The 25386-nt window shown below is 41.4% G+C and overlaps 1 protein-coding gene across 2 annotated transcripts in view; it reads right to left on the bottom strand.

Moving 5' to 3' along the window:
- Positions 1–25386, bottom strand: part of ETV5 (ETS variant transcription factor 5) — a 54734-nt gene that overhangs the window by 22363 nt on the left and 6985 nt on the right. For both annotated transcript variants that reach the window (XM_036875200.2, XM_036875198.2), the window contains exons 6-7: positions 5498–5627; positions 4321–4608 (exon numbers count right to left, since the gene is read on the bottom strand). In XM_036875200.2, coding sequence (XP_036731095.2) covers positions 4321–4608; positions 5498–5627 — 418 coding nt within the window. The remainder of the gene's footprint in view (positions 1–4320; positions 4609–5497; positions 5628–25386) is intronic.

A 25386-nucleotide genomic window follows, 5' to 3' on the forward strand; every position in this document is an offset into this window, starting at 1 on the left:
GTAACTCTCAGTAAACTAGGGATAGAAGGAAATTTCCTTTAGCTTGAAGAAAGATAACCAAAAACCTACAGTGAACATCATGAAATGCTGAAAAGAAGCCCTTTAAGAGCCAGAACTGAAAACACCTCACACCTAAACCATTAGAAGTACATTTTGCAGTCTATCAAAGGAAGTTCCATTAGGCATCTATGAAACACTGTTTCAGATTCCCAAGTGAGTTTCTGCTGCCATACGTAACATGAAGGAGTTTATGAATACAAGTGTGTGGAGAAGGCATGTGTCAGACACGTTCACTTCGTGCCAGGCTGGGCTATGAATGTGATGACAGTCAAGTTCTTCCCTCTAAAAACTTCAAAATCTGAAGGACAAAAATGAATATTGGCGATGGGCTTTAAGACAGGAAGTAGAGACAAGAGAAAAACTTGAGTATATTAAAGTATGGTTGGCATACAATGCTATATTGCTTTCAACATACTGATTCGACAATAATACACATTATGAAATGCTCACCACCATAAGTGTAGTTACCATCTGTCATCATACAAAGATATGACAGTATTATTGACTATATTCCCTACTCTGTACTTTTCATCCTCATGACTTATTTTATAAGTGCAAGTTTGTATGTCTTTATTTCCTTTACCTGTTTTGCTCTTTTAGAAGGTGCCCCATGTAAGGGACCCTTTTCTTGATGACTCAGGCACTCTATTCTATCAATTTCAGCATGATAGCCTATCACAAAACTGATGCCCTTAGGAAGCATCAAGAAGCACAGGTTTTTTTCCACCAGCAGTGTTTTCTTCAATTTTGTCTTTTCTTAATACCAAGTGAGTTAAGAGCAGTGTTTTCTAAAATTCTTAGACGATAAATTTCTTAGTGGAGCCTCTTCAGTTGAATTGTGGGGACTCCTTCAACTAGAGATGTAATGAGAAACGGTATCATAAAAAGCATATCTGGCCACTACAGTGGGTATAGCAGCAGTATTTCCTAAGTCCCTCCACCCAGCACATGTAAACATCATAAACAGCATGATGAAAAAATGTTCAGGATTGGGATGGCTGAATAAAAGCACTCCTCCTCCTCAGAAGCAGCTGGTCTTTAAGGATAAATGGAACATGTCTGAACATGCCAAATCACATGAATACAAATCATGGCTTCCAAACACAGCATTTATCATCTAAAAATAAATTTTGAGTTGTGAAGAATCATATACTAAGATTACATAAAAACTTAAGAATGTACACTTTTGACTAGATTATATTTTATTTCTGTAAGGTATAAAATCCTAGTGAACTCCTGTCACCATCAATAAATAAATATGAAGGAAAAGTAAGGTACTAGTCTAAATGTGGTCTAAAAGAATGGGTCTTAGTCATGGTTTTAAAACCTCAAGAGTTTATTACTCTAGTCAACTGAAGAGACAAGGCAACAGTGTGGGCAAAACAAAAAGATGTCACTCTGTCGGGTTAAGTAAGTGATATGGGCGTTGAGTAAGACTGTAGTTTAAGAATGGATGAAGTTCTGTAGTCTATGAGAACATTCAAAACCCGGCCCCAAAAAATCATAACCACAACAAATGGTGTGGCTTTAAGTTAATGTTTTGGTTCAAGTTAATGTAGGCCCGTTCTTGCCTAAATGACCTTTAGAAGTTCTTTAACTGTTCTGTGACCTGATTTTTTGATTTGTAAAATAGGGTTTTTTACACTGCCTTGGTTACAGAACTGTCAAAAGACTCAAAAACGTGGCATTTCCTTGTCTTGCAAAATACTGTGTATTTCTTGTGAGGGTTAGTTTTGAAGTAATATTCCATCTGATTTAAATAAAAAGTAAGCAAGGAACAAGCTACAGCTACTAACAAATCATCTGCTCCACTTCTAGGCAGGCATGAAAGTTACTAAATAGGTGATTACTAAGCTTGTTACCATACATAACTGCAATTACTATTATGTTTACAAAACCAGACCAGGGATTTTATTTTCTCTCATTTTCTGTGTGCTATCCAGTATCTATAAACAAAATCATTTGCCATGTTTTTTATGTGTTTTGCATCACTCAGATACTTCGTCAACAACAGACAAAAGCAGTAAGAACAAAATTCAGAGTGCTGGGTTACTTGATGCTTAAAAACACAGGTGGCTGGAACACAGATGGGGGTTGAAAAGAGAGCGGGATCGTGATTCCTCAAAGTGTGACAGTAACATAACAGGGCCTTGCCTCAGACTCACCAACTCCACCTCTGGGGTGGAACAAGGAATTTACAGATTTCATAAGCCCTGAGGGAATGCCTGTGCACCTTCAATTTTGTGACTAAAGAGCTCCCGTATAGAAGCCTCAGGGCCCTAGTGTTGCTTTCATTTTATTGATTCTGGACTTTGCCCTTCACCCCAATTCTCTCATGGATCTCTGTTATCACCCCATTGTGTGTGTGAGGTCTTTTTGTTTTAGACCCATCATTGCTAATGAGAGAGTGAAAGGGGAAGTGAGTCTGAGATGGACAGGCAGTTTTAGGGAACAATCATTCCCCAAAAGAAAGACCTACTGCCTGGTTCCTGCCTCTTTCTCTTTGGACAGTTGATAGCAGACACTCATAAATCTGGGGATCAAAACTCCTCCTTTGCGGAGGAGGCTGGGTAGTCTGGAGACAAATCTATGTCATCACCGAGACTAAGGCTCCAAACTTGGTAGGGCTGCAGGAGGACGAATAGCCCCCAGCAGAATTAGGGTACTGCTTCCCCAATTCAGTTAACCATTGACACAACAATCTGTTTACACATGCCCTTCTGGATAAGAAACAAGGATTGGAAAAATATGAATAAAAGAGATTTAACACAAAGTAATTTTCCTCTAAAGATGGTCTAATAAATACAAAGTTTTCTAAGTATTTCAAATACCAAATATATGCCCCATCCTACCCTCCCTCCACAATTAATAATCCCTACAGAAAATCAGGAAGATTCTGTTTAAACACACAAAATCAGGTAACTATTGAAATAAAAATGGTATCCAGGTCTGAGTCCACAAACTGGCAGGCCTGCATGGTGGTTTTGTCCACAGAGAGATTTTGTTTAGTCTGCAAAGTGTTGCTGTTGTTTTTAGTTCGAATTAGTTGCCAGCTTAAAAAAAAAAACAACGTGAAATTTTTACATAAAAATCCACATTCCAAATTCTCCAGGAAAACTGCAAGGCTGTTAACAAGGAAATAACTGGGAAACGCTTAGCAATAGCTGTTGCCTTCAGAGGGGCTCCCTATCAAACCCAGGGCCCGCCACTGAGCCCGCACCTCCCAGGCATGGCTCATTATGCGCCACTGGTGATGTGGCCCTCGGCCCCACCAAGGGAATTATGTCGTTCTTTATGCTGACTTTCACACAGAGGGAGGAAGAGGGGCTCAAAACCAGACAAGAGGGCTTGCTTTTTTCTGCATTTCATCTAGAAATAAAGAAAGTGACCTCTGAGTCAATCCTGGGAGGCAGTGGGTGGACCAGGCCTGGGGAAGGTACATTCACACATCCACCCCTCCTGCACCTCACACCCACACCGGTGCAGAGCCAGGACGATGGAAAGGAAATATAGCTGTCACTATCTTGCAGCCCTGGGTAACATCACTGACAACTACCCACATAAGTTATCTTCTCATCCCAGACCGACTTGAAATAAAAGAGACTGGCCCCTAGAACGCCCGAAATAAAGGAAGGCTACAAGCATTTAAAATTCTAGAATACCAGATAGTGGACTTAGAAGGCTGGGACCTACAAGGTTAAGTTTGCTGTTTGCAGAGTAGGCTCCCTTCACACCTTATTTGTTTGATGAGTGAATGACTCTGGGCAAGTTACTCCCGATACCTCAATTTCCTTATCCAAAAGTAGAACCACCTGGAGTGAAACCAGATTTCTATCTCCAAAGTAGGTGATTATAAGTAAGGTCTTTAGCTAATCCCCTACTGTTAAAACCAGATGACTAATAATACCTCCTGTAACTCAGCAATCTTCTCTAATACGTAAGTAAAACAGTAATAAGGCATTTATGGGTAGCATAAACCAAGGTGCAGTTCTAGTAGGCAGCAGCACCCAGTAAGGAGCTGGAAAACCCGCCCTCAGCAGGTGTCCACAGATCGTGCACCCTGGGCAAGCTGCAGATCCTCAGGAACAGGACAGTATGCAAACAGGTCATATTCACATTATTATTATTAGTCTTACCTGGCAAGATGCTCTAATGCAATGAGAACTTTATAGGTAAATATGACTACCTGCCCCCACCTCACCCCTTGAGGTAAAGGGGAGGAGGATGGAGGTGGGGAAGGAAGCCCAGAACAGCACCCACCTCTGTTCTGATGGATACTGGTTCTCAGGCATCATCTTTGGCATCTGCAGGGGCTGATGTGGTGGCCGGGGGACCGCAAAGGTTTGCTGCTGTGGTCCAGGTTCTGGAAGCGAATGAGGGGCAGGGGTGGGCCCCACACCTTGTACTGCACCAGCTGTAGGGGTGTGAGCTGAGGAGGGCAGAGTTGCCTGAGGTGGGGGAAATAGGGAATTCTGATGGGTGGGTGACAGGGGGGTGGTAGGAGGGGTTAATGGCTTGAACCCAGAGGGAGGCTTCCTATCATAGGCACTGTAAACAGAAAAAAAGAGAAGGAACCAGTAAGCTACTACAATGAAGCCATTAGCTGGTCACAGGTCCAGCACACCGCTAGGTTGCAGCCCACGGTTGCCAGGAAATGACGGTATTAACATAGTTAAACTGCTGGCAGCCCCAAGGGAATATCTGTACCTTTGGAAAGTGACAAACACACTGCGTCACAGGGACTTGTTTAACACTTCTAGCGATTCTTCTCAAAGATAATTTTAGCCTCTGCTTCCGGTTTCCTTTTTTCCCCCTTCTAAAAGAATCCTCCCTGTACACGTGTGTAGGGGTGGATGAATGAGGGGAGAATTTATGCCTTGGGAGAAATTTTCTGGCCCCCTTCCCCAAGTATTTCAGGGTTCCCAGGAATTAGAATCTTTGTTGGAGACAAATTTCTGCTGTAACATCACTTGAATTAACAACTCTTCTCCTCCCCCTTTGGGCAGATCTATGTTTATCTTCTAGAGCAAAGAATGATTTAAAATTAAAGCTTCATTCCTGAGGCCTGGATATTCTTAAGTAAAGGGCACAAGCATCAGGACTTTTTCATATATTCTGATTTTAAGATCAGTTCTTTGGTGCTTAAAGTTCACATTAACATATGATAGACATGAAGAAGTACATATTCCCTCCCTTGAAGCCACAGATCAAATATCCCAGTCTTCAAGGTTCTTTCCTTTAGGAGGGCTTAGTGCTCCTTAAACTCAGTTTCCCTGAAGAGCCGGTTTACCAGTGTTAACATTTTATGTGCAGCACAAAGGCCCTACTGGACTGGCCTAAACCCAGAGGATACCATTATCATGGAAGATGGGATATACTACCCTGTATGGTCTGCTGAATAACAGTGGCAACAGGCTACTTTCCCGGCTCCACTTACCAATAGTTGTAGAGGCACTTTTCTCCATAGTTAGCACCGAGAGCCTGCTCATGGCTACAGGACGACAGCTCAGAGGAGGGGCTGGGCAGCTCCCGTTTGATCTTGGTTGGAGGTGGGGCATGAAGCACCACTGCAATCAGAAGAGGGATGAGGGAGGAACAGGGGCAGGATGGCCGATGAATAGGGAGCACAGTCATTCCTTCTGCAGACCCTGTAACTAGCTGATTATTCTTGGAACTCCTGTGAAGTCACATGGCCAGAAAAAGCCAAACACTTAAACATAGAGCCTTCCATCTACAACCAATGAAAAGTTCTTTTAAAGTCAGAAATCATCTGACACTTTTCATTAGTCCTTTTCTCCAAATTTCTTTGGAGCTGGGTCTGCCTCCCAGAGGCCCTGAAACACTTAAAAATCCTGCAGGTGATGGCTCTTAAAAATAAAAAAAATGCAGGTGTGATAGAATACCAAGGGTTGCAGACATGGAGAATTTTGTTTCTGAAAGGACAAAACAGCTAAAAATATATTGGTAGACATTACACATTAGCTTATCAAAGGTTTGAAATTGCTTTGGCAAATGCATTTCTTATTCAGAGGCATATTTACAAATTAAACACATGACTTTTAAGAGTCTCCCTCAAGCAACTCCAAATAGCAGCTCTGAGTAAACTACTCAATTTTAGCAGCATTTCAAAAATTGTAAAAGCAAAGAACTACACCAATGGACCAAGCCACAACCAAGGAAAGACTACGTGCACAAAGAAGCCCCACAAGCCTTCGTGCTTATGTCTACTGTATGCCCTTCCTAGTAACCAACCAGGAAAGGTTTTCACAACCAACCCTTTCTTTCATAGATGGTGCGAATTACTTTTCCTAAGTCGATGAAATAGTACACTGAGCTTTTGCTTTATGTTTGGAAGTCAACTGCATATTCCATATGTGCTCCTGGGAAACAAAGTAATAAGGGTTTTCCAGGTGACTTACATAGTGGCAAAACCACAGCCAACCAAACCAGGTTTGCCTTTTCTTTCTTATCTAACTAAGGAGGAGCTAACTCATTTGAGAGGTCTAGCGGGGTTGTCTTCTAGGTACATGTTAGAATGCTACTCTTAGTCCAGCTACCTTGGAGGGTGGGGAAGGAGAACGATGTACCTGTTTGTGCCTGTCACTTTCCACTGTATCAAAAGTTTCATTAAGTAGCTAACCACGATCAGTGCCCTGGTGACCCACTAAAATTTTTTGACTCAGTGTTTACTCCCAAAACACTTTCAGGAGCTTGGTAATTCTTAGTGATTATAGTAGGTAGAATTAGCTAAACAGTTATCGCTTCTCTGTCTGATATCCCTTCTGGCCCACCAATTTCTCAGGGACATCCTATAGCCAATTCTGGTGTCAGAAATGAACAAATGAGACCGATGGATGGCTCTAGCAGAGATGACAATTATAAAGTGAAGTCCTGCCAGCAACTGACTGGAAAGGAAAGGTTCATAATTCCTTTCTTACCTAACACCAACTGCTTTTCTTGAATACATGAAATAAGTTCAGAAGTGGCAGGTTATGTTTAGAAGTCATTAGTTTTTTTGATGGTGGCTCATAGCAGCCAACCCTCAATTGTTATCATATGTTTTCAGACATTTGGACACAGAAAATGGCTGTGTTTGTTGTTGTGAGAATGCTGTCAGCAGATGAGAAGGGAGAGGCAGACAACTTGACACAGAAAACCACTTCTCCAGCAAGGGGCAGGGTCAGGGGTCGGGGGTGGAGGGGTAGGGGTGGTTTCACGGTGGTTCTCAGCACCACCGGTGTCTCTGCCATTCCTCTTACCAGCTTTATGCCAGAGAAGCTTTGGCAAAAGAATGAGAAAATCTGACCCCAGTGTAAACAAAAGTTACATATCCTTGAAAAGTCTACTTTTCTTATGTTATCTAAAGAAAATAATTCAAAATCACTGTCTTACCTAAGTTTAAAAAAATGAACAATTTTGGTATTATTCAATAGTTTCATTTCAGGTTTTGGAAATGTCTTGACATTTTCAGAGTATTAATATAAAAGTTACAGTTTTGCTGACAAGACTAACACCAGAGGGTAAATCAAAGTTGCCTAGAAAGAAAAAAACTTAGACAATGACTTCAGGAACAGCATACACCCATTTTGAAAGATGATCTAAACTGGCAGCTAATTCTAATATCTTGATTTCTTCAAATCTACATAGTACTCTTTGTGTATATCATGCCATTTTGGCTCTAAATTATATGGTATCTTCTCCTACCACCAAATTGTCTTATAGGTGGAGTCTCATGTTCTCTAGGAGGGGATTCCAGAAAGGAATAGGAGGAGTTCAAGAAATATCTGATGAGTGCCATGGTCTGAATGTTTGTGTCTCCCCAAAATGCCTATGTTGCAATCCTAATGCCCAGTGTGATGGTATTGGGAAGTGTTAGGCCATGAGGGCAGAGCATGTGAGGACACAGTGAGAAGCTGATAATCCTAAACAGGGCCCTTGCCCAACCATGTGGCACCCTGATCTTGGCCTTCCAGCCGCTATAACTGTGAGAAATAAATTTCCGTTGTTTATAAGGCACCTGGTCTACAGTAGTTTGTTAGAGCAGACTGAATGGACTAAGACTGAATGGATTATATTTCCAATCAATTCTTAACCTTGTAAAGCAGAGACCACATCTACCCTACAAGGCTACAAGGCAAAAGGTCAGTCATAAATATTCCTCCCCAGGAATCGACCATTCAGAGGAGAAAGAAAAGAGTGGAACACGGCAGAAATGAGAACGGAAGGTTTCACAGATCATTGACAGAAAAGCCATTAGGGGCTCTGTGAGTGGTAAGGAAGAAGGTTCAATTCTCCAAAGTGACTGCTGGGCCACAAGATGTGTGAAGGAGCCTGATTAGAGCATGCTTAGTCAGAGACAGTGCTGTATTTAAAGCGGAAACTTAGCAGCCCAAGGAATGCTCCTGCATACACTCTGTCCCCTCCTTTGTAAAATGAGGTATGTAATGCTGCCTTGAGAAGAAAAAGGCACAGCACCTTGTAGATGCTATGATGCTGTGTAATTATACACTGTGCTTTCAAAAATAGAGTATTTACCTTTTGCACAGGTGACTTACCAAATGACAGAGACCTAAGATTATAAAGCATGGCAATGAACTGGAACTGAAAAGGATTGTCAACTCCTTAAGAAGTTTCAAGAGAAATGCCAAAAAAATCAACTAGCTGTGAGTTTATAAACATTTTCTACAATGAGAAATTTTGAGTTTAAGCTCAGAGTTATAGAAGATGGGCCCCTTAAGCCAGTGGTACCCCAACAAGAACTCTGATGACTATGGAGCACCTCTCCTTGTTGTAAAGATTTCATTTATTCATCCATCCATTCATTCACTGAGCATCTTCTATGGGCCAGGCATCCTGGAGGTGCTGAGGATACAATGGTAAATAAAGCAGGTAAGGTCTTTCTTCATGGCGTGCATAATTTAGTGAGGGATTTGACTTTTAGCATCAGCTCATAGATGTGATTAGAGTTAGACTAGCTCCTCATGGTCCACTTAATTCAGGCCCTTACATTTATAGATAAGGACCGTGAGACCCAAAGGAGTTGAACAATTGCTTAAGGTATCAGAGTTGCTACTGTGAGAGGGGAGAGGAGGCAAGAGCTCCCCACTGTCATTTCAGTACTCTACCACCCTGACAGAAATGGGAGATATTTCACTCACCTACTCTGTACATTAAAAATAGAGGACATCAATATTTTTTTCAACTAAAACAGCAAAAATACCACATTACCCCTGGTTGAGAGAAAGTGCTTTAGAACAAAGGAAAAATGGGTAAGGACTAATATCTCTGGAAAAGAACAAGGTAGACAGCAAGAAGAGGCAACCAGGCAGATGCCTTAGCATTTACTTTGTCCCAAGTTGCTCTTACATACATTATTTTATTTGATATTCCCAACCCCACAAGAAAAGCTCCTTCCACTGTCTCCATTTCCTCATTATAGATGAGAAAACTAAGGCTCAAAAAAACAAGTAATCTGCCAAGGTCTCATAGCTGTAAGTGGTCAGGATTCCTACCTTAGGTTAGTTCTTAGTTAGTCTATCATATTACCTCCCAGATGGAATCTGAGAAAAAAATGACTAAATCAGAAAGAGATGAAAAGAAGTAGGGAAAGAGATGGAGAAGGAAGACAAGACCAGAGAGGAGAGTGAAAAAAGCTTTTTGCCCACTCTCAGGGTCTGTATCTTCATATTTACTCTGTGCTCTTCAGCTGGAGGCACAACTGGTACACCTGGATCCACTTAAGGATTTTTATCTTCCCCTGTCTCTAGTCCACCAAAATGCCCAGCATCCCTCCCTCACTCCTGGCAACTAACATCTCTTGACACCAGTACCCTTTATTTCTTATAATCCTTACCTCCCATTCTAGTATTCCATCTAAGAGATCTCATTCTCCCTTCTATATTCTAGTTAGCCAAATCATCTGCTCATTTAGACAGCTGCAGGCACTTTGGAAGACCTAGTATTTTTTTACAACCAGTCACTCACTGGCCAGACACCAACCACACTGTCGCCATGGATACCATCTCTGCCCAAATGCCCTGCTCCTCCTGAAAGTGCTTTCTGACAATTCCCTCTCAATGCCACCTATGAGGCAAGGACACTTTGAGTGAGCTGTCTGGACCCCTATTTGACTACAGGTACTCTGTGAACACATAAAGGATCTGTGAGCACAGATAGATATGAGAGTCTCTGCTTGTCAGGGGTAAGAAGACAGGGCGGCTGGTTGATTAGATTTAAGTCTGCATCTGTAGGTATGCTCTACAAAGTACAATGCATTGCTTTGTAAACACCTTAACACCATTTAAAATTTAGATATGAAGTTCACAAATCATTCAACTTAACTTTGTAGTTGCTTGTCTTACTAGTTTCTTTCCTTGGAAGATTGTTCTATCTTATAACAATTTCCATTGTTTATAAGGCACCTGGTCTATGGTAGTTTGTTTCTTTCCTTGGAAGATTGTTCTACCTTATAACAATTTCCATTGTAGAACAATTTCCAAAAGTATCCACAAATATAAGAATCAATAAGCTAATTTATCAAGATTATTGGCTACAAGGCTGATATGTAAAAAGAACTATTTCTATATACAGTAACTAAAATAATGTGAAATTAAAAAAATTTTACAATAGCAACAAATAACATCAAATAACTAGGAACACACCTAAAAAAAAAGGCACGTTAAGATCCCTAAACTGAAAACTACAGAACACTGAGGAAAATTAAAGACCTCTCAATAAATGGAAGGATTTATCATGCTTGTTGGAAAACTTGATATTGTAAAGTTATCAATTTTCCCCAAATTTATCTACAGACTCAATGTCACCCCAAACAAAATCTCAGCACTATGCAGAAGTGAGAATGAAGAAATTATAATTACGTTTAACAACACAGAATCTCACAAGCATGTTGGGCAAAAGAAGCCAGATACAAAAGGGTACATACTATGAGTCCATTATGTAACATTCCAAAGGAGACAAAACTAATCTTTGGTATTTAAAGTCAGGACGGAAATTGCTCGAGTCTAGGGGTAGTGCCTGTTCAGGGGGCACAAGGAGTCTTTCTGTATTCTGCTTAGTTATGGGTATTAATTTAAATACTTGTATAGTTTGTAAAAATGTATTAAGCTGCACCCTTATGATTGCTATATATTATTAAGTTTCTATGAAAAAAGCAGCCTTGTCCTTGTCCTGTTCAAATGGCATAACTGAGTTAATACTAAGATTTCTCAAATTTTAGAAAATCTTTCTTCTGTGATGGTATAGAAGCAGTATTCTAAAGAAATAACCCAATTGTTTTAAAATAGAAAAAACAGACAAACTGGCCCATTCAAGAGAAATAATAATTCCCTCTGCTGACAAAATCTGTTTCCTGCCCACAAGTACAGGCCTGTGGACCTTGTCCAAGGCACCCACCCCATGCCAATGCTGGCAGTAAGCTTCACTATTACAGCGCTGAGGATCAAAACAAAGGAAAACACTTTTGTCAAATGTTAGGATGAGCAAGTTTGATCCAAAAGGATTTTTTTTAGTCAGAAACTACCTTGTCTTCTAATAAGATTTTTTCCTTTGCTGTTTCATAATCACCAAAGTTTCAACTTGCTACAGACGTTGTTGTGAACACGTAAAATATTCATGTAAGCTGAGAGTTACAAGAAACTGCCAATCAATTATACTGCTGTCTGAGCAGAAGAAAGACCAAGTCCATCCTTACTTCTCCCACTTCACACAGGGATTTGCTTGCTTTCCAACAGCTGTTGTTCAAGTTTTGTTTTGGGGTTCTCCTCCTTCCTTCAATTTCATTACCTTCATCTGGGGTGGATCTATCTTTCCCAAATCAGCTATGCAGGTATGACCTTGGGGTAAGACCTTATTTGGTCACACTCAACAGCCACGATCTTACTTTACATGGGAAGTTGTGCCTCATGATGACAGTTAACCAGAATACTAACACCTGCCTGCAAATGGCATGTCCCTGAGACTGTGTTTCAGGTGGCCAGTCTGTGTCTCTAGAAGCTCTCACTTCTGAATGAGTATGATGTGGAATGTGCACAGTTGTGGCCAGAGACTCCACAGGATACCGAAGTGGTAATCCCAAAATGGAAGACCTATTCCTAAGCTTACTATTCTCTTTGCAATAATCTGTAGGTCACTGTGCCTCTTTTAGACCATTACCACCCCACCTCATTTCCTCCATAGTAAAGAATGTGTACTGTTTAGTTCATGAAGGGGAGTGGGGCGGGGAGAGGCTGAGACATCTGTCTACACTCTTTGATTACAACAGTGAGTGGAACATGAGGAAAGGAGATAGAGCGGGAAAGACTACCAATCAGAGGGACATATGAATACAAAAATGACACTGGCAAAACAGAATGAAAGAAGCCACCACAAAGAGTAGGTGTGGCTCTTCTCCCCTGATTCACTCTTATCAGAGTACCCCACTGGCGAGGACGGAGGACTGCCAAGTCTCCATATGCAGGGTCTCTTGGGTTCTGTGTTTGAAAAGCACAACAAAGCCAAAAGGCCTCCTTTCTATCATACTGCTGCCTTTCCTTAGCCCTGGCCATTTTTTGGGCAAATTTTGAGACAAACAGTAAGAAAAAAGAGGTACATAGGATGAAACTTATTTTTTAAGTTCTACCATATTACCAGAAGTGGTCAGAAGTATGTCTCTATTTTAGGGCTGAATAGATTAAAAATTCATTTCAAGCATAAAATATATTCCTAATATCTCAATATTCTCTGTAATTGCTATAGCAGCACCAGTGAATGACAAAGCCAGGAGATAATATGCTGTTCTGGGAATGAAAAAGGTTCAAGGAAGATAAATAAGTGGAAAGGTTCTGGCACTTAAAAAAAGAGTATCTGAAAAGAGATGCCTTTTGGATTTCCAAACCAAGTAAGAGACATGCTCAAACCTGCCTGAATGGTTAACATGAATTCTGCCTGGCAACAGTTTCCAAAAATAAAAATTTGAAATGCTATCAAATTTAGTTAGGGAGCACAAGTTCTAAAAGCAGAATCGGAGGAGGTATGGGAGAATGTGCTGTTTTAACATCTGACACAGCTGATCTTGTGAGCACAAATTCAGAGTGTGAATATAGTGAAATTCATCCATAAATAGTAAAATCAACTATTTAATAAATTATGCTAAGAAATTTTAGTGAGTCCCTCAAAAGTGCTCCCTTTAAATTATGCACGGACTATCTCCCACACAAATATCTCCATTTGACTCACACTGTTTTTACCAGTGTTTTAAGGCCAATACAGTGTGACAAGGATATGAGAGGTGAGAAGACTGACATAAGAGATTTCCAGGCCTCAAGTCAGCAGCATTTCTGTATGCTGTTTGCATTTCGACTCATCCTTTAAAAATGTCCCCTAAAGATTAGGTTCATGAGATCTGCACTTGACTCCTTCCTAGCATGTGATCCTGGGGAGAGTTTCTTCAATACAAAAAAAAAGTTTATAATGTTTACCTTACCCCCAAACACTGGAATTTTGTGAGGGTAGAGTGAGACAGTAAAGCATGGTGAACTAGTGTTCAAAAAAAAAAAGTCCCCTAAAAAGTCAGTGACTACAAAACTTCTAAGTCAATGTTATGAAAAAAGAAAAAATGTAATGTAGGCAGATTGTTGTATATTGAAGAAGATAAAGAGTCATAACAAAAAATGCAATGTGTCATCTTAACTGAATCCTAGATCAAAGATAGTATCACTATCAGCTATAAAGGACATTTGGAAGACAACTAGGGAAGTGTGAATATTACTGAGTAAAGGTAATTTTCTTAAGCTATGCAGAAGAATATCTTTAATCTTTGGAGATGCACACTGAAGTATTTTGGGATAAAATGTCATAATGTCTACTACTTGCTTTCAAATGGTTCAGAAAGAAAAAATAATCTATGCACAGAGAAATGAAGAATATAAGCAATATGGTTTAAAAATAAATCAGTAAAATATATATTACTCCATCTAAAATAGATAATAGATCTCATCTCATCTGAGATACTTGGAGAAAAAAAAATGCCGGGTTGAAACGAGACATGCGAGGAACCTCAAAAACATGCATTCACACATGATGGAAATCATTCCTGGCCTGCTATCAAATTGGAAGGATACTGTCCTGTTTATCCTTTACCTTTACTATGGTAAATATGGTAAATATAGTTTGGAATAATATAGCTCCAGGAATCTAAAATTATATAAGGACAAGTGTTGATCATACTCTAGTCTCCACAAGTGCTTCTCAAATAATTTTTTGGCCCTGACCCACTTAGAAAGGAGATGGGCAATACCCAGGAGAGGGCAAAATGAAAACTGCCAATACTATCCCCGTGACTCCTTGCTCATTGCCACCTCTACCCCTGCCTGGGTAAAAAGACAGGAATTACACAGGCACAAAGTATTAACAAAAGTAAAATCTATCAGTAATGTACATATAACAGGAACTAAAACATATGTTCAACTCAATACCACAAGGAATTCTTGGGAAAAAAATGGATAATGTTCATTCACTCCTTGTGAATCTGCATGCACAACAGGTTTAGAATATTACCCGAACAGCCAGACAACTCCTTAGATTTCATCCCCAGTCTTCAAGAGGGTACAACATAGCCACTGCCAACCTGTGCAGACTGTCAGAATTAAAAGTAAGTTAAACTCTCTTTCTTGACGTTTTCTTTCATTCTTTCTTCCCAAGTACATTTGGCTCCTTCTGCCCATAAAGGCTGAGTAGGGCAAGGGACATGAGAAGAATTTTGAAATGGGTAGTCTGGGTTTTTGGTGCTCTGAGGCTTAGGGAATACAGGCATGAGTTTCTGAAGACTCCAACTGGTCCAACTTAGCTTATCAGTTAGGAGACCAGAAAGGAATGTGGTGCTATGGACCTAAATTGTGTTAAAGAAAGTATTCTGGCTTGGAGAAATCTCCCACATATTTATGTCTTAGGAATCAAGGGTGGCAGCAGGACTTTGCTATGCTCTCAACGTAACTCATGGGAAGTACAACAAACGTCTGATGCAGCGTCCACCCAGGTGAGCATTCCACACACAGCAGCTGAGATTTTGGGGCAGGATCATTCTTCAAGAATGGCTGCATTTGTCCTAGGAAAAGTCCTACATGAGGAAAGAAAAACTGCTCTGGTATAGAATTTGCCCTCAGTAGATACAGGGAAAGATCTCTTCAGGATTTGCATAGCAGCAGTATTCAGGATTTCAGAATGGTGATTAATCATGGTGGTGGCGGGGTCATGGTGTGGATTGCTCCAGGTTATTTTTTTCCTACTTGTCCTGTTTCTCAGCAAGGACCAAAGGAGTGATTATCACCCTGGTGGTGTATTTCAGGGCCCCAGGGTATAGGATCATCATAAGGTAGCAGAACTCATCAATTAACAATTATAGAAGCTCTTCCTATACAGCCAGTATCATCTTCTGTACAATAAATAACGCAAGAGCCAAATTGGGAACTGATAATGCTAGTTCCTGGAACATCTGGCTCCAGGAATCAGATTTCTCCTATGCAGTGGGGAAAACCTACAGTCAGCAGAAGAGCAGCTTCAGGAATTGGTGTGTGGACAAAAAAAAAAAAAACCACTAATTTTTCATGATTTAGACCTAGAAATTTGGGGTAATATAATCAGCTCAAGAAAAAAGGCTTTGAACTTATTTTCATGACATGGACTATGGGAAAAGACAGCCAGATCCAACAAACAGGGCTAGAGTTTACTTTGGTACAGGAATAAGAGCAGCTTGAGAGCGAGACTCAAGACTTCATGACCCTGCATGAAAATGGCTGGGGAATACCAGATTGAAATCATAACCAATGAAACTAGAGCCAGGTCTTGCTACAGTGGGAAAGAGGTGAAGGAAAAAGACACCTTTCTTGCCCGTAAGAATAGACGAAGCTGCCTGAAGTATTTGGAAATCCGGAAACTGGAACCTTTTTTGGGAAGCAAGCCCAGGAACTCTGTCAGTGAGTTCTCTATACTTACTTGAAAGATAGTACAGAGGTTATGCCTCCAGAGAGCCCACCCTCAATTCACAAATGGGGTAGCAGAAGATATAGGACAGTGACAGCAGAAGCCTATCTTCAGAATTCTGAAAATGGAAACCCAGAGATTTTGAGTACAAGTTGGAAATTAAAGGAAAGAAAAGGCATTTAGAACAGAAGTGGTCCAACTTTGAAAATGTGTAAGAAACATTAGTAGAGAGTGGTATCTGAAACATCTCTGACAGGCCACCTGTGAAGGCAGTGTACTTTCTCCCAGGATACAGGAATTTGAGTTATTGATAGAATCTCCTCTACCTGGGATTAAAACTAGAAAACAGAATCAAAACTATGAAGAACTTAAAGTCATGAGGACATGCTCTGTAAGCCTCTTCCATTTTCTGTTTACCTCAGATAGCCCTAAATCTCTGCTGTGTGAGCTGACAACAGCAAAAGGGGTTGAGATGACGGCACAGATGATGTACTGTGCTTGCAGAGCATTGCGTTCTCTGGGGAAATGCTGGCTGTACATAGGATGGTGCTGTGATGACAAGACACTCACACTGGCTCTGGAGAGTGATGTGTTCCTTAATTTTGCTTTGTTTAGGGCCAGTGTTGTGGTTATTTCATGCCCTTACCCGCCCTGGGGTGTGGATTATACGATACAAGACAGATTCAACAATGGAGAAACCCAGCTCCAAAAATGCCAAAGCACATCACTGGTTCCAGCTTAGGGGGCCCCAGGTTGTAGCTTCCAGTAGACCCCCAAACAAAGCCTTTCTTGGTTGGGTAAAGGCAGGAAATGATGAAAATGGTGGTTTTATACTTACAAAAGAGTAATTTCTCAGTGAGAAAGGGAGAATTGACCTGACAGGTTATACTTTATAGGAAAGGGCTTTGTTGGGGGCATTCCTACACTCTTGGGATCGTATTATTTCAACTGTAATGTTTTTATTATCTAGTGATTTCACAATAGGAAGGGGAGGGGGGTGATTTGCTTCTGCTAGGCCCAGCACAATGATTACTACATTCCACAAAAAATTTCCTCCTCCCTTCCCCTCTCTTCTATTGCCTCTTCCAGCATGGCAGCAGGTGGTCAACAGAACCAGCACATGACATCTCAAAATCAAATCAACAGCTGAAATATTATTGGTCAGAAGATGAAAAACTAAATTTTGTCCATGAAAGTCAGTTTGGAAAGTCATTGTATAAGGTACAACTTTAACCTAAAGGTGGGATAGTACCACTCAGGATGACTTTTCAAAATATGGGGGGGTTACCCTAGGCTCCACAGGTGCTCAAGCTTCCATACCTTTTCACTCCCCCTTCAGAAAAGAGAAAATCATGATCCAAGTCAAGGATGACACATAGGTCCTAAAGGACAGTGAGGGGAGGGCTTTGGCTAGGAAGAACAGAAGTGGTCCTCATGGGTATTTGCCTCTTCTGTTGCAAGGGGCTGGAAGCTGCTTCTGCTTTCCAAAGGCTGTGAGGGCCCTGGAAAAAGCTCAGGGTAGTAACACACATATGTACAAGGCACAGACTTGACTGTTGTAGGCCTTCAGGGCAACAGAGTCCTCAAGGCTGACCTATGGCCCAGGGGCAAGTTTGCCAGGGTAAAGAAGTTGTCTGGTCATGTCCTTGGTCATCAACTAGGAGGCTCGGTGGCTAAATGGAATTCAGAATTACAGCCTTGTCCTTTCAACACCTCTGTCAGTACTAACAATAATGACTCAGGTGATTTTTAAAGGTTTCTATTCTAAGTCTGGCTAAAATAGAAGGAAAGACAATCTTTGCATTAATGCTCCTTCTCTTGTCCTCCCAAAGGAAGCGGTCATCTTAGTAAGAGGAGCTCACTTGGGATGCCTGTACTGAATCAGGAATGTCCTGACTCACAGATGGGGACCTGGGGGTAAGAACGAGCATCTATCACTGAATAGCTGCCTCTCGCTTTTGGTATAAAACCGCAAATCTGTCGAATAATCTTTTCCAAACAGAAAACCTCTATTATCAAATAAAGAAGATAATTTAATGCCAATGATAGTAGAGCTGTTTTTTGTTTTTTTTTTTTACCCAGATGAACTAGTTTTAGATTTACTTCCTTTAAATTCACACTTTCTCCACACTTCAGAATTATTTTTGAAACAGCTGGAATTTGTTCAGTTCTTTTTCTTCAAAGGACTCATTTATCCTAACAATATAGGATTGTTGTTACTTTAGAATTCTGAACATGGAAACCCAGAGGCCTTGACTATTTCATATTCAAGCCAGAAATTAAAGGGAGAAAAAGGAGTTTAGAAAAGAGTTGGCTCCACTTTGACTGAGGTACGGCTTGTCTATTAATAGATATGGGGCTTGTCCATGAAATATTTTGTATAGAATGAATATTTCTAATTGCCTAAAAAGTGTCACATCCCTAAACTCGTGGGTCACAGAGAAACCAATGCATTTGACAGTCAAATGAAAGGTTTATCCGAGTGTACAGAGCTGACTCAGAGGAGAATCAAGATAAAAATCAGTGGTTCCTCTGGCTTTGAATGCACCACCCACTTTTGACTACCACCAGATAGGTCTTTTTAGACCTATAGCTTAGAGAGCCAGATTCCACCTCGGGCACCCCGTTACTTTCAAGATGAAAGAGATTGGCCTGATTACACCAAAAGGAGGACTTGAGTATTATTCATACCATCTGTTTTCCTGGGATAGCTGTTCAAAGAATTCTAATATTCAATCTCTACCAATGATAGACAATTATTTAATTTTCACAGTTGAGAAAGAGGTCTAAAGAGAGCATTCTCCCAATTCAACTTCTGTAAGAGATGACAGAAGGGCTTCCTCTACCAACTGAGGACCTTCCGTTAACCACAGATTTTATCACAAAGGGCTGCTTATGGTGGAACACACCGTCAGGAGAAGGGAAACAGGCCATTTTTCTTCAATGGGAAGAAAATGTAAAACTAAACCTTCTTTAACATCTCTCCTATAAATTATTCCCAATTTACGTAATTCTCATCTAAACTGGCATTTAAGAGAATCATTAACAATACTGGAAATAGGATTTAAGCACTATGGAAAATTTTATCTTTGACTTCAAGTTTAAAATTCATCTTTAAAATCTGACAGCAGAAAATCCAAGCTCTAGAGAAATCGGCTTCTCCCGAGAACCATTCCTTCTATCTATAGCCCTCCTCCTCCTAAAAGCAGAAACTCAGTGAGTGTGTTTTCCTAAACTGTGACTTGTTCTCTAGCACATGCAGTCTGACTGGGAAACATAGCATTAGCTGCACAAGGTCTAAATGTAGCCTAGAAGACTTGGCTAGTCTACGGGCTTGAAGGAGGAATCAGAAAATGAGAACTAGCCCTAACTAGTTTTTTTCTATCTCTAAGGCCATTCCAAGGACGCTCAGACCTCAGGTTTTGAGATCCTCTCCAGAGTTACTTCTCTACCAGCTACAGGCTGTTGTTGGATGTTGTTGACAGATGGCAGAAAATGTGGGGTGTGCAAATATATTCACTAAGTTTTGGCTGTGTATAGAGCAGGTGCCCTGGGTGGGCATTTACAAAGAAACAGAAGACACGGGTTCTCTGCTTCTGGAGACACTTAAAACTGAAGAGAAACTGCTTCCTATTTCAACAAGAATGGATATTGGGTAGCAGGAACTAAGTTAATATTTGTCAAAATCAGAATACATTAAAACCTGAGGCTATTTTCCCCTTATTCCTCAAGAAATAAGATGCCATGACTCCTGGAGAAGAAAGGAGTGAAAACGGGGTTGAGGGGGAGTAGAAATGTTCTGACTCAGGGACCCCTCAGCACAGGGAATTTATCTCCACTGATACGATTCGGACTAGGGAACTTGGCATAGGCATTCCAGGATCTGGTCTTTACTGCAGGCGGCCTTGGAGGAGAGCCACCCCCCTTCTTCTAGTCTACCTTTTCTATGGGAAAAGTATAAAAGACCCTCATTAAGTGCCCTTTTAAGCAATTACAAAGCATTTCCAGGCACTCAGCTGAAAAGTGTTTATGTAAGCTGGTCTTCCTCAGCTCCTCTGGAGAAGCACGAATATCAGCATCTTCAAACACAGCTGATATCTGGGGTTACCTCCTGAGAGATTTCAGACTCTTTCACAAAAGGACAATCTGCCCAGACCTGTTCTTTTTTTAATAGGGAAGGGAAGACATTCTTGCAGGACCAATTTATAGCAAGGGAAATATTTCAGAAGAAAAAAAAAAATCCTTACAGCAAAACCCAAACGCGAGCAGCCTCGGTTCAGCTGTGACAATGAGGAGTAGGAACAAAGAAGAGCTCGTTAAAACCCCAAGAAAACTGCACTGGATCCCTACTCTTAAGTTTTGTTTTGCTTTTTAACTGAGTGTCCTTTCTATGTTTATCATACAACCCTGCTCTCACCCACACAGCCCTTTGGGAGTGTGTCTGTGAGCTGTCAGCCAAGATGTTGGAAGCTGTCTAGGGTGGGTGCTCCTGAGGCAAGTATATCCCTAGAACCTGCCCTTGTTCTGGGGTGAGGAGGCCACTCTGGTATTGGGGTTGCTCCAGGGCTGGGTTCTCTCTGGCATTTCCCGGGATGTTCACATAAGAAGGCAAGGCATCTGATGGGTGCTCAGTGGAGGGTGATAAGGAAAAATCCTGAGATGTTCTAAAATTAAGTGGCATAAGACCTGAAGAATGGGAGAGAGACAGACAAGATAAGGTAATCAGTCAATAGCCGTGGGCTGTAGCTAACCAGAAACTCCACATTCCTGGATGAAGTCATTTCATCAATTATTTAAAAGGTCCCCAGAACCATTGAATCCCTCTTGTACTTGAGCAGTCCCTGACCATCATCAACAACCAGTCCATGAGCCTTCTCTCCGGACTAACCACCTATCCCTGGATTTTCCCCACTTTGCACTAGCCCGCCTTCCTTAACTACAGCCACTGGGAATTTAAAGAACTTTCTTTCCTTGAGACCCTTGAGTCTGCAAGCTGTTCTCTGTTAACTGACCTTGCTGCTGGTGAAACAGGATAGAGTCCTTTTTCTGGCTGCATCTATAATGGCTCAATAAACCCTTTATTTCAAAGATATCTCAGTCTCTAGAGTTTTTGATTTGTCAAAGGGTTGCAGCCATAGTGAGGCATCCCCATAGCTGAGTACCAGTCTGGGAAGTGTCATTTAAAAATGACATGTTTCTGACCACAGTGGGAAATTTAACAGGTACAGCATCGTTGCTCTCATGTTAATATGTAAGCCTAAGCAAGAAATATCTGCGTTGTGACAGGCAAACATCCATTCTTTAGACCTGAAGGAGACTGGAACTTGGAATAGAAGAGCAGGCAGGAATCTTCAATGGGGAGCTAAAGCCACAGCCCCCTGGGAAGAAGATAAAAGGGTAATATCCTTAGATCAAGTCTCAACACCTCTCTCTCCAGGGAAGCTAAACTACCCTCTCTGGTTATCACTCCCCCTTAGACAGCTACAGTCTAAAATGGGAGACAAAGAAAGGGCTGGCATGCTCATTGGTCAGAAGCAGCCCTTCCCCAATAAGCCCAGCCATCAGCCTGGTAGTTGGAGAGTTAAAGTCAGCACTTAAAAGAAAACGCAAACCCCATTAAGCCCAGGCTCATTAAGCCCAAGCTTGGAGAACAGGGAGCAGCAGGGAAGCCAAAGGAAACTAATTTTGGAGGTTCTCCAAGCTGCCAATCACAAGCATATTTCTAACAGTCCCAGTGTTGTTTGAGTTGGTTGTTTTTCCACAGGCTGCACAATGGGGTCTGGTTATTCATTGAAAAAGTCTGCAAGGGAGCCCCGCCCTCCATTCACAACCAATTTGGAATGCTCCATTCAGACAAGAGGGGGACTCTGCAGCTCAGCCCGCTGGGGCAGACAGAGCAGAGCCCAGCTGTCTCCACAGGGAGGCTTGCTTGCCCAGCACGCTGTGTTTATGTAAGAAATTCAGACACTGCAGGCGCCTGCCTGCACTCGGCACCCACCCTCAGATTCAGAAGGCCAAGAGCAGGGCTGAAATCTGCAAGGGTGTACAAGTCAGTTCCAAGTGAGGTCGGCAAGTGCCCTCTGGCAAAACGGGAAAGGCAAAAGAAAACTATCTTGTGCTGCCCTGTTCAGAATCTGAAAGAAACAAACTTGGTATTTCTCCTGCCCTCAGGGCAGGCTGGTTTGTGTTAGAGGACAGCTTTCCGTGGAAGCCAGCCTTTCCAGACTCTTTCCTTTTCCATTCATTGCCAATAGCTGTGTCGGGAGCCACCTGGCTTCCTCCCCAAGGGAGATCTCTGAAGGTTCTCGGGCTGCAGACGGGGAGGAAGTGAGCTACCTATTATGAACAGTTTCACAGCTCCTTTTCCTGGCTTCGCATCCGGCCTGAATGGTTTATAATACCACCCTGAATGCCCCTGAAACATCAAAAGGGAAGAGCATGGAGATCTGGGGTTGCAGGGTGAAATCTACTCTGAGGACAATGCAAAGTACAAGGCTGAAAACTCATAGGGTTTCTTAGAGATGTTTTTCAAACCTTCCATAATTACCCCAAGGAGATCAAATGAAGACCGTCTGACAACCAGACTATATTTTAAGGAGAAGCTGCTACTTTATGAAAATCGAATAAGAGAGATATTTTAGATCATGTTTTTTTTCCTCTTTTTCATAACATATTCGGCTATTTTCAAATGTCTTATATTTCACCTCTTCTCACTGCCTGCTCCTGATACTACTGCCAGTGAACTCAGACGGTGCCTCGGGACGCATTTCTCTGAAGCCTTTCTGATCACAGAATCCCCATTCAACGCCCTGCGTGCTCTGCAGATCAGTCTCAAAACTCCAGGGCTTTAAATAGCTGGGTCTTATTCTGCTCCCTGGAATCTTGCACTCTCTGCTGCAACTTTCTCTTACATGCTTCCTCTTTCTAGGCAGGGAAGCCTCCTTTATTTGCTATGCAGGGTCCTTCAGTGTGGGAGCTCTTGCCCCTGAGAAGAGTTGCTAGTCTTCTGTCATCTACATGCCAAACCCAAAGGTGTACTTACATTACGGTTTTACACACACATTCACACCCACCCACCTGCATACACACTAGAAGCCTAGTATTTTGCTCCTCCTTTAAGCTGAGCCGCTTAGGGGGATGGGACAATGATAGAAACTGACGACCAAAGCCTCTGTTAAATGAGCCTGATGAGTTCACAAAATGAATTTTTAAAAAAGCAACCTAATCCGGTACTGGCATCAGCATGCCTGGCACTTGTCCAAGAGCTGGGAGCTGCAACATGACAAGACTCTGAGCTCCCTGGATTCCAAGTGGAGAAGCACTGTGTGCCAGGGCACAGATGGGGCCCAAGCTGCCTCAAGGGCAGCCATGCGCCTGAGAGGGGGCTGTCAGCCTCTGAGCCTGGATGTACTTCACCACCATTAAAACCTGAGAAAAATGTGGAAGGAACATTCTCTTGGTAGATAATCAGACACCCCACCCAACCCCACCACCAGTAACAATTTTTCTGGGACGGAAATTATAACTGCAAGATGGTAGAAATGGCACATAATACAAATTTACAGCTTTTTTATGCTATCCATGTCTTAATCCTGTCAATGGAATGCTGAAAAACAGGGGCTAGATGGTAATTTCTTGAATCATGTCAGGATTTTGTTACCTCTGATACCTACACAAGCGATCTGCCTAGCAGACACAGATGTAATCCCTATCCCGTCTTTCTCATCAAACACAAAGTACTGGAAAGGTTACTGCAAAGGGTTTTATTAGAGAACTAAGAGTAGAGAGACATTGAAGAGGAAGAGAAAAATCCATTGTTTTCGATAAGCCTAACTGTATTACAGTTAGATGAAAACAGATTTTGTGTAAAATTATGGCTCTTTTAGGTAAATGAGAACTGTAGGCCTTGGGTCCTTAAGAATCCTGGGTCTAAGGCTCTTCTTGGAGGCTACCAAACGGGAAGGATTTCAAATCATTTAGCACCTTCTCAGTAGTAAGGCGGTGGGCTAGCTGACAAAGGCTTGGAAGGCAGCCCAGTACCCTGAGTCAGCACCTCCCCTGACCCCCCAACCCCCAGCCTCCCAGCTTTCTTCAGGACTCCTCTTTCCTTTTTCTACCCTCAGAACTACTGGCTCTTGAAAAGGATAAGCTGACAGCCTTGACTCCCTCCAGCCTCTTATTTTTAAAATGCCTACTGTCTTCTTTCTTACCTTGCATAACAAAGGCTTTAGGATGATGCTTTCAAAAGAAAAGGCCCAAGACCACAGAGCAAGTGAAGCTAGAGTTTTGCTACACCACCTCTTGGTCCAAAAATGATGGGCCCTCTCCAAAAGGAAGACACTGTCTTTACTGTATCAACCTCATATATAGTTAAGAAAATGTAGCTGAATAATCTCATATTGAAACAGGATTAAGATCCATGTGTTTTAGGCGCAAGGATTGTCATATGTTAATCCTATTTCCCCGGCCTCCTGCAATGTATTTATGAAAAAATCAATTTTAGCAGTTCATTAACTAGTCCTTAGGAAATTACTCATACTTCCTTCAGTCGGTCCATTCTTTTTGAAACACAGATCAAAGGGAAAATAAGGTCATTTAGATTTTAAACAATTCTCTAAATTATATTTGGAATGGAGACCATGGTTTTAAAATAAGATTTTATCATGCCTTCTCCCAGCATAAAATATTTTAGTTATTCAGATGCTGACAGGTAAACATTCATAATATCACAATCGAAAACAAATGAGATTGTAAGAAAGCATAACTGAAATGTTTTTTGAAAAATGACTATTTATGTATGCTAAAATTCAGTAATAATACCCTTAAGTGCCCAGTTGGCTCAGAAATGCAAACCCCTCCACCCGAACATAAGCACTTTGAATTCCAATCTTATCCATGGTTTTGATTTACAGTAAATTTTGTGAAAACGTGTAGTAAAAATGTGTACACATCTATCTACTGACCCAGATTTCCTGGTTTGGTAGCTTTCTATGTTAATACACATAGTTAGCTACACACACATTTATATAGACATACACACATTTATAATGTTCGAGATACATATACACATACACACACACACACACATGCAGTTTTATCTGTACACATACTAAGTATGTCTACTAGAAAACGCTCATTTTATAATTTCTCTCTCTCTCCCAAATCCTAGATAGAAAAATTCAAAGCACCAAGATATTTAGTGAATTTCTCAGGATCATGGATTGAAGAGAATTGAGGTAGGGACTAGGCTGGTGATCTCCCCAGCATGGGCTCTAGGTATCTAAATAATTAGGGAGAACCTTGACACATTAAAATGCCCATACCCCCTGGCTCTGCAGCTTTGTGAGAACT

The sequence above is a fragment of the Manis pentadactyla genome, chromosome 1 (assembly GCF_030020395.1).
Source record: "Manis pentadactyla isolate mManPen7 chromosome 1, mManPen7.hap1, whole genome shotgun sequence".
In the NCBI taxonomy this organism is placed as follows: Eukaryota; Metazoa; Chordata; class Mammalia; order Pholidota; family Manidae; genus Manis; species Manis pentadactyla.